General features: G+C 42.3%; 1 protein-coding gene across 2 annotated transcripts in view; it reads right to left on the bottom strand.

The window, feature by feature from the left end:
• Window positions 1-2,382: 2,382 nt before the first annotated feature.
• SLC25A28 (solute carrier family 25 member 28) overlaps window positions 2,383-15,581 on the bottom strand; it is a 69,726-nt gene continuing 56,527 nt past the window's right edge. For both annotated transcript variants that reach the window (XM_086922600.1, XM_086922601.1), the window contains exon 4: window positions 2,383-5,299. In XM_086922600.1, coding sequence (XP_086778726.1) covers window positions 4,779-5,299 — 521 coding nt within the window. In that variant the 3' untranslated portion in view covers window positions 2,383-4,778. The remainder of the gene's footprint in view (window positions 5,300-15,581) is intronic.

Below are 15,581 nucleotides of genomic sequence, written 5' to 3'. Positions count from 1 at the left end.
GGAGACAGGTCTGGGATCCCCCTCCTTGGACGTCACCTACCCAGTCGGTCTTTAGCCAGACTTCCTTTCATCTCTCCTGTCGTCTCTTCCCGCTTCCTCCCTCTATTTATGTCTCTCCTCTCTCAATGTATTGAGACTGAACTATTTTGTCTGATGCCCGATGGAGCTACCTGGTTTAGTTATGGGGAGATGGGCCGTGGATTCCCTCCTTGGTCGTCACCTACCCAGTCGGACTTTAGACAGATTTAATTTTGTCTCTCCTAGTTGTCTCTTCCCCTAACCCCCCTTTCTCACCTTCCCTGTTCCCTCCCCTCTACGCTCCATTCATTTTGCCCACCATGTTATTTAAATGTTTCCCATTGAGACCTAGCTATTTGGTCAAAGCCCGGTGGAGTTACCCGATAGCTATAGAGGAGATGGGTTTTGGGACTTCCCCCTCGACCGTCACTTACCCAGCCGGTCTTTGGGCAGACTTTCCTTCGTCTTTCTGCCGTATCTCCCTCCCATCTTGTTTTTCTACGAACCTCTTCCCACGACACTTGAGACCGAACTACTTTGTCTGATGCCCGATGGCGCTGCCTGGTTTAGCTATAGGGGAGATGGACTGTGGATTCCCTCCTCGGTCGTCACCTACCCAGTCGGTCTTTATACAGACTTCCTCTCGTCTCTACGGTTGTCTCTTCCCTTATCCTCACTTTCTCACCTCCCCTCCCCCCCCCTAGCCCCACTTCTTTTCTCTCTCCTTTCTCTCCTCTCCTAATGTATTGCTGATTGTTTGATGTAATGTGTAATTGTTTAATCTTTTTCTGTTCTACTGTTGAACCACATTGTTGCACTTCCTTTCGTCCCTCTTGTCGTCTCCTCCCGCATCCTCCCTCTATTTATGTCTCTCCTTCTCCCCTCTCTCAATATATTGAGACTGAACTTTTTTGTATGACGCCCGATGGTGCTGCCTGGTTTAGCTATAGGGGAGATGGGCAGTGGATTCCCTCCTTGGTCGTCACCTACCCAGTTGGTCTTTAGACAGACTTCTTTTCGTCTCTCCGTATGGTCTCTTCCCTTATTCTCCCTTTCTCACCTGCCCTGCCCCCTCCACTACTTTTCTCTCTCCTCTCCTAATTGTATTGCCTATTTTTTGGGATTTATTGTGTAATTGTGGAACTTTTTCTGTTAAATTGTTGATTCTCATGTAAATCGCTCTGATACCTCCGGGTCTAGCCAGCGCTATATAAAACTTTAAATAAAAATAAAATAAAAATTACCTACCAGATTAGATTCAAAGTATTCTGGAGAATCTACACTTCAGAGGAGGGATGAAAACATGTTTATTTCTAAGACAACTACATAATTCCATACCCATTGGATAGAAAAGAAATAATCACTCCTTCAAGTACAATCTACAATTCACATACATGTAATAACCCAACCAGCAAACACCTTCCTATGTACAGGTAAGCTGTCCAGAGTTGGCTTTTTTCTAGCGTGGGTATTATATAGTAATGTCAATTCGTATAGAACGCTAATGACACTCACTAATACCATAACACTCCGCAGTCGGAAACCAATTGTAGATCAAACAGGCTGCAAAATAACCCTCTTTTACTGCCAGAACTTCTTATACTCAAACAAAACACATACAGATCATGTCGACCACACAGCAATAAAATACCCAATGGATCAGATATGGAATAACTAAAGAGATCTACAGCATAACACTGGCAAATGAAGGATTCATCAATTCAAGTCCCACCTAGCAGCATACGATGACTGCTTCATGACACGTCACAATTACAATCAGATATGGGATGATAGAAACTAAGTCCATCCCAGTAGATCTCAACGTCTGATACTGTGTGCGAATCGGGACACAATGATTTTCCAAACTTTAATGATATGCTGTTCGCATGGATTGTATATTTTGTAAGACACTGAAATATATTAAAACCGGTTTAAAAAACTAAAAAAATACAGTGCAACACTCTCAGGTTAAATAAACCTGAATACGGAGTCTTTCCACTAGGGTTGTTTTCACCACCTATATAATCATGCACTTGATATGAGGCCACAGTTCCTGAGCAAGAGTCTGTACAAGATAGGACCAGACAAAATAGTCCCAGGCGAAAGTTAGTTATGGGGTGGCACACAAGTGAAATAGCTGAGGTTTCACATGATCATACAGAAACAGCACCTACCTCCGCAAGGGTATCGGCATCCGCTTATAGTCTTTAACTATAGTGGCCATTAACATCGCAACTTGCTTGATGCAAACTACAATGGTAAATTGCAAAATTTACTAAATATTGAGATATTTAACTTTCTAAATCTGGCACAAAAATGCCTTACAAAATGAAAACAACTCAAAGTAAAGAGAAGAAAGAAAAGTCACATGCCCAATGTTTATTCTGATACAACCAGCTCTAGAAAAGAGACAAACGTAAATTGAGGTGACTGCAGGATTTATAAAGTTAACAAATTTGTAATTGCGGTCAGTTGACATGACTTCATAAATGGAGTGCTATTTCTGAAGGTACGAATTATCAGTGGAGTCCAGAAATGGAGGTGTGAGGGATTCAAAATATTTCATTTTGCATATTCAGTGCTATCGAAGAACAAGTAATAACATTTTAAACATTCCTTGCTATTGCGAAACAAAGTGGAAGGCTTATTCCAATGCACACAATGAATTGTAAAAGGAAGCTGTAGACAGTGGGGTGCAAACAACGAGAGGTAAATTTCAATTTCATAGCCACTAAAGGCCAAAAACAGTGCATCCATCAATCAAAAGCACAATTCCACACTGGGAATAGGCCTACCCTCAAACAGTTTATATTTAAATGATTTTCAACTTTCGAACACTTTTAAGGAGTGTGTGCTTTGAGGTCTTCAAGGGAGAATACTACCCCGGGTAAAAAAAAAAAAAAGATCAGATTCACAAAAATGAGGTTTGTTGCAAACTAACCATTCAAGTAAAGCCCAACTTCCAACAGCCATTGTAAGAGGACGCTTTTTGGGATTGTTCTGTATAAAGCAAAGAAACCATCCTAACAAGTAGGACCAACCAATACTTTATATATTTCCTGCAAGTGAATCCCTCACAACCACCAAGTCATTCCAGTAGCAGGTTAGCCACATCAACGATCCTCAGCCCACTCTTAACCTTCTCATGCCCAATTATCCAGGATACTCCTCATAAGATTGTTTTTTGTTATACAATAAACTGTTTAAATGCATTCACTTTCCTCTTTACAAATAATTGTTCCGTGTCTTTTGGCCATGTTTTAAGTGTCACTCCAAAGCAGTATGACAATAGAACTCAATGGATAAAACAATCCTACTTTAACAGAATTCCATACTATTGTTGTACAGTTTTCTTCTCCCTAATCTCCTCCAAAGCCTTCCAAGCAGAAACGATAACAATTTGATAATAGCTGGTTTAAAATTGTTTGGGGTAATAACCCAGACGTTTTTCTTAAAGGGAGATGGTAAACTTTAGGTTCAAGACAATTTGAACATATAAATCTCACCCACAGTGTTGGGGCTCCAGCCACCTTTTTGACTGGTTTAAGTGTGCGTGCTTATTAGCGACAACGGCCAAGACTACTAGATCCTCTCACCTATAGAAAAACAGTCCACATACTTTGGTTAACAGTATAATAAAAATTCAGCAAACAATGATTACTGGTCGAGCGTTTGTTAGTTTAACAAGCTCCGCAAATACTGCAGCCTTTTTCTGGAGCTGATTTAACAAAACAACTTGGGGCAGAAAAGCTTAGTCCGGTAGAGTGTATAAAGGTCATACTCCAGGCAAAGTTGAAACTTCTTCCACAGCACCGTGGCCTTAATTTGGGACATTGCACAGCTTAAGTCAATTGCAAGAAAACGTTCGTAGAGAAAGACAATAACATTTTCTACCCGTAAAGTAATGGAGTGCATTTCGGTTTTGCACTTCGTCAAAAGGCCAGCATGGTTTTAAGTAGCAACAGATTATTGCGCGGGGTGGGGGGGGAAGCATTTTTATACCAAGAACTGTATGGGACAGAAAAGTCAACACCTGTATCGATTTGACCAAGTATGTTGGCCACAACACTGTATTCCCTGAATTACAGTACACTGAAATGTGCTGTAAAGTCTGTACTTATGGAGGGATTCAAATATAGAAAGACATTTTTTATGAAAATGAATAACTTCTAGTCCAGCAATAGACTATTATAATAATAACATTACTTAAAAAGCAGTGGAAAGGGAAAATGTTTAGCTCTGTAAAGTGAAAGGCATGCCTCTAGGCCCTTTTAATAAACATGCCCCCCCTGTGCTGAATGCAGGGTCCAGCCTACACCATTCAAATTAAAGCGGCCTTGTGGTGGGAACGGCTGATTCAAGGAGGGACACAATCTTGTTTATTAGTAAGTAAATGGAATGATGGTATTTCCCCACTAAAGGAAATGGCGAGCCAGTCCGGTGCAAGAGAGGGATAACTCTTCTAGTACTTATTTTAGAACTGGTCTAATGTAACCAACTAATATTAGTCTGGACTAGCAGACGCAAAGTAGTTAGATCACCGAAAGTATTCAGCTAGGGCTAAAAACTTGAGTGGACGATATTTAGCTAGTTTTAGATATCCAAAACGCTCCTGGGACTCGTGCATTTTCTTTTTAATCAAAAAACAATATTGTTAAAAGCAATAAAAAGGCAAGGAGAAGCAGACTGGAAAGAGATCAACTCTGCCTGGAGTAGAACTAAAGCAGGTGCAACCTTTGCCACTTTTCTCAAATGCAAGTTTAGTGCCCTGCTCTCCTTTCCTCTTTACGTTTGGTGATGAAATATTTGAAGAACTCATACACAGACCATGCAATGGCTGTGGAGGGCATCTGATAGATGACTCTGGCTTGTACCCCTCGGAAGTAGGCAGTCAGTCCGCCCACTTGGTACACTGTCCTAAAAGCATTAGCCATGCCCGTGATGTGTCCTCCGACATTCATGGAGTTTACAGCCAGGGATTCTTGAGTGTTGAGCAGCGTTTTGCAAACGTCCAATGGTGTGGTGGCTGCAGCAGCCACTGCTCCTGCACATGCACCAGACAGCATGTGGGAGCCTGGGTTGTATTGTCTGTGAGGATTGAGGTGTTCCTGCAGGAACTCATAAGTCATAAAGTGAATGGCCTGGAACGGGATGTTCATAGTCAGTTGGGTGGTGTAGCTCCTATAAAAGGCACCAGAGCCTTCTTTCCGCCACACCGCCCGCATGCAGTCCGTCACCCTGCTGTAGGGGGAGTTGTACATCTGCATCCTCTGCTTCACCACTATCAATAGAAGAGGGGATTGTGTCATCCGCAAGGTTGATGTACGAAGAGCAGCAGCAAGTTCGGGTGCAAAAACGCCATTAGTCCGAAAACATGAAAAGAAAAAAAGCGAGAAGGATTAGTCCTACTGAAAACTATAAAAATCATACATACACATTTTTGCGATTTGGCAGATCACAAGTCTTAACAAATTTTCACACAGTAACTAATTTGCTCACAACTTATAATGAGCATTTTCACTTAATTGATTAAAATTGCTTTACAAAATTAACAGGCATCAAATGCAGATGTGGGGGTCCAAGCTACATAGAAAAGTATAAGAAAGCATGAGTTTTGCAATCTAAATAAGAATCCATGCATATTTTCCTCGGTCTCTTGCTCCCTAGTAGCTATGTAATACCAATGTAACATCAGTTGAGTGTCACACATGGGGTGAATTAAACTCTTGTATTTTTTAAACCCAAAAATTAACATTTCATAGGGCTCAATAACATACTCAAATTACCAAACAACGTTTCCTCTAGGTACAAAGACAAACTGATGATCACAAATATTATATTTTATATTTACAGCAACCTATTGAAGCGAGCAAATGGCACGAGGTGACGTAGACTTAATCACTAGGCAACTTTTCCAGCAGGTAACCGAACAGAACAGAGGATCTGAGGAAGTATGACCGTGTGGCTCGAAGAAGGCAGAATGCAGATACAGGCAAGGTTGGTATGAGTCAAGAGCTAGCTTGGGATACTCGCTGTGGTTAAGAGGTTCAGACAGAATATGGTGGAGAAATCTGTCATTATGGGATAGTGTAAGGCACTGTACACTGGCATCGTTGAAGTGAGTCAATGTAAGAAGGTGAGGACACCAACCACAAATTGTTGGGTCAGTGTGAGATGCATGAGACTAATACTTCATAGAGCTAGGTGCCAGGGAGCAGACTAGTATCACTGGCCACAAAGAGGCTGATGAGTGGCCACAAAACATTTGCTGTAGGGAGATAGGTCTTTCAAAGGCTGACCAAAATGAGAACTGTGAGGAGGTGTCGATGGCGGTCAGTGGAGAGCATGGGCCCATGGAAGGGTTGTAAGTTTGGGAGGGACAGGACAAGGTTAGATGTCAAAGGTATCTGGAGAATACTTGATGCAGTGAACCAGTCTCCAGGGAGAGAGGTCACTGTGATGGAGCAGAAAAGTGGAGGAGGGTTATCGTTTTAGACAGAACAGGGAAGGATATACCGGGCGCATAGGGTTGCGCAGTGGTAAACCTTGCATGCCATGTAACATACGCAGCAGTACAGGCAGAAGCCAGTTGGTTACAGTATGGGTGACATTTCTTTCAACTCCTCACTCTTGCAAAAAAATCTGTCTTTTTAGGTGGATCAATGACTTCACTCAGGACGAATGAATGGTGAATCTGAAGAACCACTTTGTCCCTGCGAAACACTGTGAAGGTCCCTAAAGAGTGCAGGACCGAATTTCACTTATGTTGCTGGCCGTTGTTGTGGCAACTCAAGAGGCCTCCATCCACAACAGGAGTTTTAGGTCGCAGGATACCACTAGCTCAAAAGGTGTGTGCATCAGTCTAGCACAACCCCATATGAAGCCCTGGGAGTGAAAGGATGCCATCCCAGAGGGAAAAGCACATTAGGCCCAATAAATGCCTCTAGACTAACGCATTGCCTGATTAGTAGACTTCTTAAACCGGTTTGCGATAGACATCTGTGGATGGAAGGCAGGTTTTACAGGAACACGAACACGGCCGGGATTTATTAAAAAGACATGACTTTCATTGAGCAGGATAGCAGACTTGTTGATCAACAAGACCCAAAGAAAAACACAAGCTACTTGCTTCTGTACTGGCAGCTAGTAGAGGACTTTCTGGAAGAACCCTACACCTTCAGATTCTCAAAGAACAGTGCTAAAAAGTAAACTCCTCAAGAGTCGCAAGCTCAAGATAAGCTATGCAACAGAGGGGTGCAGCACGCTCCTCTCCATGGAGAGGTTGTCCGTACTCAGGGGAGCGGGACAGAAGTCAGACAATGTTCCCAACTAGGCAATGCTAAGCAGGAGGAATTGGCATCAGATCACACTCCCTGGTCTACTGGAGAATTCTTTGAGGCAGGTGAGTCAGGGAAAAGGGGACAAGAGCTTTCCTGTCCACTGGATAGCCAGTCTACCGCCAAAAGAACCAGATCCTCACCCATCCAAAAAGCAAGGTAATCATGGTTAGAAAAGTGAAAGGTCACAAATGCATCTACAGGAAGCCACCGTAAGCCTCAAAGAGGAGGCTGATCACCTGCCATTAATGGAGGATTTGAGGCACCTTCTTAAGCAGTCCACTGTGGTTCCAAAATCCCTACAATAAGAGCAGTGCAACAAGACATGTTCCTGGTACTCTGTCTCCCCATAGAGTAACGGTCAGCTAGCAGAGTTGTGTGGGCCCTGTTTCCGATGTAGAAGGTAGTCATCATGTTGTCTGTGTAGACCATTGCCACCATGGATATTAGCACAGACAGGAAGGAAGGTCATAAATGCCAAGATTGCCTAAAGCACCAACACATTTATAGGCCAGCCAAAGCAAGTACATCCCACAAAGCACTGGTGGAAAGTTTCCCAGCAGTATGATCCCCAACTATGTTGAGGAGTCAGTGTTCACTGCATGCTGCAAGAGGAAGGTGCAAAAGAAACAATTGATGGATAGAATGCTGAACAATGCAAACATTCACCCCCAGTCACAAGGATCCTTTGCTAACCACGCCACCCCCGTTTGGACCCAGAGGAAGGGGGCATCCCACCACGAGGCTGAGAGAATGGTCCCACCATTCTAAAGTCAGAGCCAAGGTTAGGTGACCGAGATGAGCTTTGACTGGTCTAGCTGCTGATACTAGGGCTCTGCAGGATTAAATTAATAGGATCATGCAGGGGCGCCTTGAACCCTCCGCTTTAGCAGCTGCAGCAGGGATGGGGTCCTTTAGTGAAGCCTCCATTTATCAGCTACAGCAGGGGTGGGGTCCTCTATCGGCCTTTACTGTCTGTGCATTGAAAGACAAAAGCCCATCATTAACGCTGGAATACTCAAACGCAAGAGCAGCAGGAACAGCTGAGTAAATTAAACAGGGAAAGAAAGAACGAATATTGGAAGGAAGGGTGAAAAGAAGTATGGATGAATGAGTAGGTGAATGAAAGTGAGAAGCGGGTGGAATGATAGGTGAAAGGACAGCACAGTAAAATGATGGATGAGTGAATGGAGGTTGAATGGACAGGTGAAAGGATGGATTGATAGGTAGATTGACAGGTGAACGGATTGAAGATTAAAGGGATAGATGGATGAATTGAAGTGAATGGATAGGTGAATGGGCAGACGAAAGGAAGGCGGAATAAAGGACGGACAGGTGAAATGATGGCATAGCAAAGGGATAGATGAGTGGGTGAAAAGGAGTGAATGGATGGCAGGGTGGAGTGCATGGAAAGACTGAAGATTGGAAGGATAGCTGCTGGACAGCAGAACGGATGGATGACAGCAGGATTGATGGATGAATGGAAACACTAATGGATGAATCGGAGAGGATAGATGGCAGAGTGTAGGGAAGGATGGCAGAGTGTATAGCAAGGAAGGATTTAGCGTGCCGGACATGCATTTATACTATCTCTGTGCGCAAGCGCAGTATGCGTATTACTGGCGCAGTCACCACGAATTTACACCGCACGTTGCGGTTGAAGACGCGGATGCTCACCCAGTACCACTAAAATGTATGCTATTGCACGCCCGCAGAGACACCCCTAAACAAGAAATCAACACCATAGACACCACAATTGCAGCCTGGCAGGTTATAGGCAGACTCGCCGCAAAACTCCCATTATATGCCCCTTCGCTCCCACCAGCACATCAATGCAGCACTATCAGTAACTCAAGAAGCAGGTGCTATGCACACACTGGTACTGGCAGGTATAGACTATGCAGGACCCATTTCCTAATGGCAGTTTCCTCATGGAAGAGGAGATGGGGTATGCTCACAACCGATCACCGCTCTTCCTATTTATATTCCATAGGCTCAAGAAGGCAATACAAGCACACTACCACACCTTTCCGGACGAGCCGCAGACATTGCAAACTCTCCAACTGCTCTTGGTTAACCCCACGCGAAGAAGGCTAATAACTAAATTATACAGGACAGCCAGGGAGGAGAAGGCAATGACGGACCACAAAAGCCTAGACAGATGTTATGTTATGTTATGTATTTGTTTGAGCGCATACAGCTGCCCCAGCAACGAGGCGTCCCGGCGCTAGGAACCACAGAAACTACTGAGGGGTCAGGGGGGAGGGAGGTATGGCCTAGGACAGTAGAAACAGATGAGTTTTAATGGCATGCTAGATGGAATGCTAGGCTACACCCTCAGCTAACAGAAAAAGAATGGGAATATTGCTGTAAATTCACAAGTGTGTTTACATCTAATGGCAATTTACATAGAATTTCAAATACCTTCACTAAATATACCAAATTCCAGCTAAACTGTTTAAATGCGATCTCCGTGACAGTGATGCATGTAAAAATTGTGGGGTATCCGGTGCAGGCCTCTGGCAATTGGCCTGGGAATGTGGTTGGGTGGCTGAATTCTGGATAGAGGTGCTAAACAGACTCAAGGTCATGACCAATATCACTCAACCATGCACTCCTCAGACAGGTCTGCTGTATTTTATGCCACAACTAAAAGCGGCCATTGGTAAATTTAAGAGTAGCTTTGTTACTGGCAAAAAGAAGAGTGGTGGTGACATGGGAGGGCTCAGTTGCTCCACGATTAGATCATTGGATTAAGGACCTTGTGTACTGCAGGGAGAATCTTGAACTATATGCTGAGGAGTTACCAACAACATCTAGACCAAAAGACATCTGAGAACCACTAGTGCAATATCTACGAACTAAAGAACAAGAAACAATTTCTGGATCCGCAGAAGGATAATTCTGGTAGTGCATGAAATGTACTTTAATATGCAGAACAGATTATTAGAATGCATCTATGGACAAATGCAAAACTGATCTAATCGATCATGGGGGTTACTTTTCTGATTTCGTTATGTTACTTTAGTATTGTAAAATACACACTTTTAAACCCCTTGCGTGCTTCAGACGACCCCCGGCGTCACGGTGGGCTTGTGTGGAGGACGGCTTGGGGCAGTCCGAACCCCACCCACTCATTAATTCTCCCGCACCGCGGGGATATGTACGCAGCGCGCAAGGGGTTAAATATGTATGCTATACGGAAACCCAATTTTTAAAAAAAGGGTGGCAGAGTGTAGAAAAGGATGGCAAAGGGAATGGATCAATGGGTGGCAGAGTATAGATGGATGGATACAGAGCAGATTAGGTGGCTGAATGGAATGGAGAGAGATTGAATGATAGATCAAAGAATGAACAGATGACAAATTGTTAAGGTGAAATAGTGGATATCCGTAGGTGGTTGGAAGTGTGAAAGAATAAATAGGTAGATACATGGATAGAAAATACAAGGAAGCTGTTGTATAGAGGGTTCAGCTCACTTGCTTGGTGGCATCAAGATTTTCTGACTACTCCTTTGAGTGAAACCTAGCATGCGTTATCTCCCCTATAGTGACTCTTTATAGTCCTACAAACATGTGGAACCAAAGGGCTGGCCTTGCCGGTCAAAATATAAACAACTGCTTGGTTAATGGACGTTACCCAGAGTAAAAAATTGAACCAGACCGGTTTTTGCATTGTTCACCAAGTACTCTATCTTGTATGAGGTTTGTGGTACTAGTTATGGTCCCTAATATTATTGTCAATGAGGACTCTCCAACCTCTCGGAACGTCATCTAAATGAGAGCTGTCCAAGCCTATATAGCAGAGAACCTTGTAGGAACATCACCGTTGGTACAAGGATCTTTAAAGAAGGAAGGCACTGATAATAAGTTGCAGTAACCTGTATTGGTAAAATTGGTTTATCATAATGAATAGGTAATTCCTGTGATCATCCAGCAAGGGGCACGGCAGTAGGTAGGAAGAAGGTAGTCCACGCAAATCCTACTTTTGTCTTTGCTCAGCTGTCAATATCGGAGTCAGAGTTGGTATTGTGTATTTTTTCCAGTGGGAAGGGTTCAATATCATAAAGGTGCGAGATAGGGCAGAACCTCCCCCTTTCCTTTTTCCATGCAGGTTAATAGTAGGCATAGTATTCCTGGCCCATTTGAGAGAGCAAGACAAGTTCACCAACACTTAAGAGTGGATCTTCTCTAACTCCCGCAAGATTTCTAGGGATGCCGAACGGAGTACAAGCAGCCTGGATAGGGGAACCCTGGAAGACGGAGCAAAGCTGCTGTTCACCAATCAGAGGACCTATGCCTTTTTGGTTATCAGGGTCCGTAAGTGGTTGTGGAGAAAGCAAACTGTCAAAATACATATCATTCCTACTTTCCTTTTTGTATGTGTAAAGATGAGTCCAAGAAATATTATAATTGTAGTCTTTATTGAAGAGTAAGTACAGGAACCTCCAGCTCATCCACAGCCTGCTTCACAGCTCAGTTTCATCTCTCAAGAGATAACATTCTAAGCTGCTAGGCAACCATTAACATTCTACATTAGTCATCTCTACACACCTTCCCCCTTATATATCCCACAACAAAAACTTGAAGGAAACTATTATACAGAACAGAAAAATGAGTGAAAATCAATGTAACTACAAGGAGAAAAACACTTAGATACATTTCCCAAACTCCAAGTAGTCCCATCACACAGAATCACCACATTCTTCTTCACTTCCTTCACCTGAACAGGGTTAGAGAACTTGCTATCACCCTTGACAATAAAACCTCCACGTCTCACTACAACCCAATCACCAGATTTTATGTTAGGAAATTTGACACCTTTTAAGTGATCATAATGTTTGGCAGCAATGATTTGTTTGTTAAGCACTTGATCTCCAACCTCATCACGATTCACCCATACATATTCCCTGTCTTTCAACCAGCCTGGTACTTCTTTCAAACCTGGTTCCCTTCCTTTAAGAGAAATGAAAGGTGACACTCCAGTCATGGAATGTGGTGTTACCCTATAAGACCACATCAGCTTCTTCAATTCTTCAGACCAGTACAAAGCATTGCACAAAGAAAGTTGTATATTGTCAAAGATCAGGCGATTAATCCTCTCAACTAAGCCATTGGCTTGTGGCCTAAATAAAGCAACTCTCTCATGTTTAATCCCTTTCCCACACAGGAACTCCACCATTTTCCTAGAAATTAATTGCGGACCATTGTCTGACACCAAGACCTTTGGAATTCCCTCATTCAAGAAGACTCTCAAGAAACGTAATTACTTTTTCAGTTGTAATACTCTCAGATGTTTCAACCACAAACCACTTGGAGTGATAATCCACCAAAACCATTCAGAATTTGCAATTTGTTCCCAACTTGGAAATAGGACCAATGAAATCTAAAGCCAACCTTTCCCAAGGACGCTCAGGAAACTTCACAGAAGAAATAAGAGGTTGCCGTAAAACTTTGGTCTTGTCACTAGCAGCACAAGCATAACAATCTTTGACAACTGCTTCAACCTCATTATCTAAACTAGGCCACCAGAATGACTGACGTACATGTCGCTTAGTCATATTTCTCCCCAAATGACCTTCGTGTGCCATGATGAGAATTTTAGATCTAAGATTCTTCGGTGGTACTAATTTGTCTCTCCTCCACAGTTTCCCTTCTCTTACACTTAACTCTTCTGCAACATTAATGTAACCTTTAAACCGTAAATCATTGCACAATTGCGCATCCCATCCATTAGAAATAGAAAACTCTTTCCAATACTTCATCTTCCAACATTGCAGCATCCCATTGCTCCAACCCAAAAGCTTGTTCTTCAGAATATCTCACTTCCTCAACATCAGCTTCAGACTCAATATCACTCACAACAACAGGTATTCTCGACAAGCAATCCGCTACTATATTCTTCAATCCCTTCATGTATTCCACTTCAAAATTGTACTCTAAAACTGATAAAATCCACCTTGATATCCTCGGAGTAACACTCCCTTCTAAACCTTTGCCCCCCTTAAACAAATGAACTAAAGGTTTGTGATCAGTACGAAGTCTAAATGGTAAACCCCATACAAAGTATTTGAAATGTTTAATCCCCCAACAACATCCCAAGGACTCTTTTTCTATCACTGAATATGACCTCTCAGCACCCTGTAGTCTTCTAGATGCAAACCCAATAATTCTTTCCTCTCCATTACATACTTGCGTTAAAACTGCACCAATACCTATAGCGCTCGCATCAGTGGTGATAAAAGTTTTTGCTCTAACATCAAAGTGTCCAAGGCTGGGTGCAGACAATATTCTATCTTTAACATCCTGAAATGCTTTTCCACAAGCATCACTCCATACAAATTCAACACCACTTTTCATTAATATCCGCAATGGTTCCACAATATTAGTAAAATTTCTCACAAACTTGGAGCAATACTCCGCTAAACCGAGAAAACTCCTCAACTGATCTTTAGTAGAAGGAACAGGAGCATCTCTAATGACAGAGACAATACTTTTGTTTGGTCTGATTCCTTCCTTGGAAATTTCGTGGCCAAGGTAATTAACTACATCCTTCCTTAACTGACATTTCTCCTTCTGAATAGTCAACCCATGTTCTCTCATTCTACACAAGACACTTTCCATCACTTGATCATGATGATCAAAATCTTTGCCGACAATTAACACATCATCTTGGAAGCAAAGTACATCATTTATACCATGAAGAACTTTTCCCATGACCCTTTGGAACACCGCTGAGGCCGAAGCTAGTCGAAATGGCATCCTACGGTAACGAAAAGCACCCAGCGGTGTTACAAATGATGTCAAATGTCTAGATTCTTCATTGAGATCAATCTGGTGATATGCTGACGACATATCAATGACGCTAAAAACACACCCCCCCGCCCATTGCCGTCAACATCTCTGAAATGTTTGGTAGAGGTTGGCGATCAACCCAAATGTTTTTGTTTAGATCGCGAAGATCAATACATAAACGAATCTTCTTTCCACCATCCTTGGGCGCGACGACAATGGGCGCAAGCCACTCAGAAGCCTCAATAGGCTCAATTATCCCCAAATTCAGTAACCTATCAAGTTCAACTTGTAAAGGACCTTTCATGAGATGGGGAACAGATCTAACTTTGTGAACTACGGGAGTAGCATTACTTTTGAGAATAATTTTATGAGAAAAATTTCTCAACTTTCCCAATTCATCACAAAAGACATCAGAGTACTTTCCCATAATTAAGGAATCATAACCCTCACTATTTACTAAGCATATAGACTGAACTGGAACAGTGGCATTAGGATTTAAAACTATACCTAAATCTCTCTGGTGACGCCATCCCAATAAATTTGAACCTTGTTCAGTTAGGTACACTCTACCATAGAGTATCTTGTTATCAAATTCAATTACCATCCATTTTAAACCCAAAATGTCAATGTTCTTTCCCCCATAGCCTACAGCTCTGATATCTGATGGATCCCAGTTATTTAAATTAGCAGATACTCCATGACTTAATGTACATTTCCTTTGACATCACGGTATATAAACTTCCAGAATCAATTAACATGTTTACCCCCACAGTATCAAACTTGATAACATAATGAGGTTTATCTAGCTTGTCAGTGCTCTCCCTAGGAATACCTGACAAATCAATATTGTTAATTTCAACCTCAACACCAACATTAAGTTGAAAACCATTGACATTGTCAATAGAGGGGATAAATTCACAAACATCTTCACAAGAATCATCAATTTGATGAACAGAAGGAATTTTAGTTCTACAAACCTTAGCAAGATGGCCTCTCATACCACATGTCCTACATATTGCGTTCCTGGCCATACACTTCACACTGGAAGCTATATGACCGGGTGCACCACAACGGTAACATTTGATAGGTCGCACATTAATAAAGCCACTGTTTTGGCGAAATTCCCTATCATGAATTTTAGCCAAAGCTTTGGTTATTTTGGTTTCATCAATATTTGCATGCATTTCAGAATCTTTAGAAATAGAAACTTTCAATGCACCCTCCTTATTTACAATAGCATTTGTACATTTATCCATTTCTTTAATCCAAATGTCACTACGCTCCAACCCCTTTGCTATTTGAATAGCTTCTTCTAGTCCAGAATCTTTAATCAATAACTTTTCACGTACTCTCTTATTATTAGTACATCTAACTATCTGATCACGAATAAGTGAGTCTGTTAAAGTGCCAAATTGACAAGTCAGTGACAACC

The sequence above is a fragment of the Lissotriton vulgaris genome, chromosome 5 (assembly GCF_964263255.1).
Source record: "Lissotriton vulgaris chromosome 5, aLisVul1.2, whole genome shotgun sequence".
Classification (NCBI taxonomy): domain Eukaryota; kingdom Metazoa; phylum Chordata; class Amphibia; order Caudata; family Salamandridae; genus Lissotriton; species Lissotriton vulgaris.
Note: the sequence above shows the minus strand (reverse complement) of the source record. Positions and strands in the feature narration are given on the sequence as shown.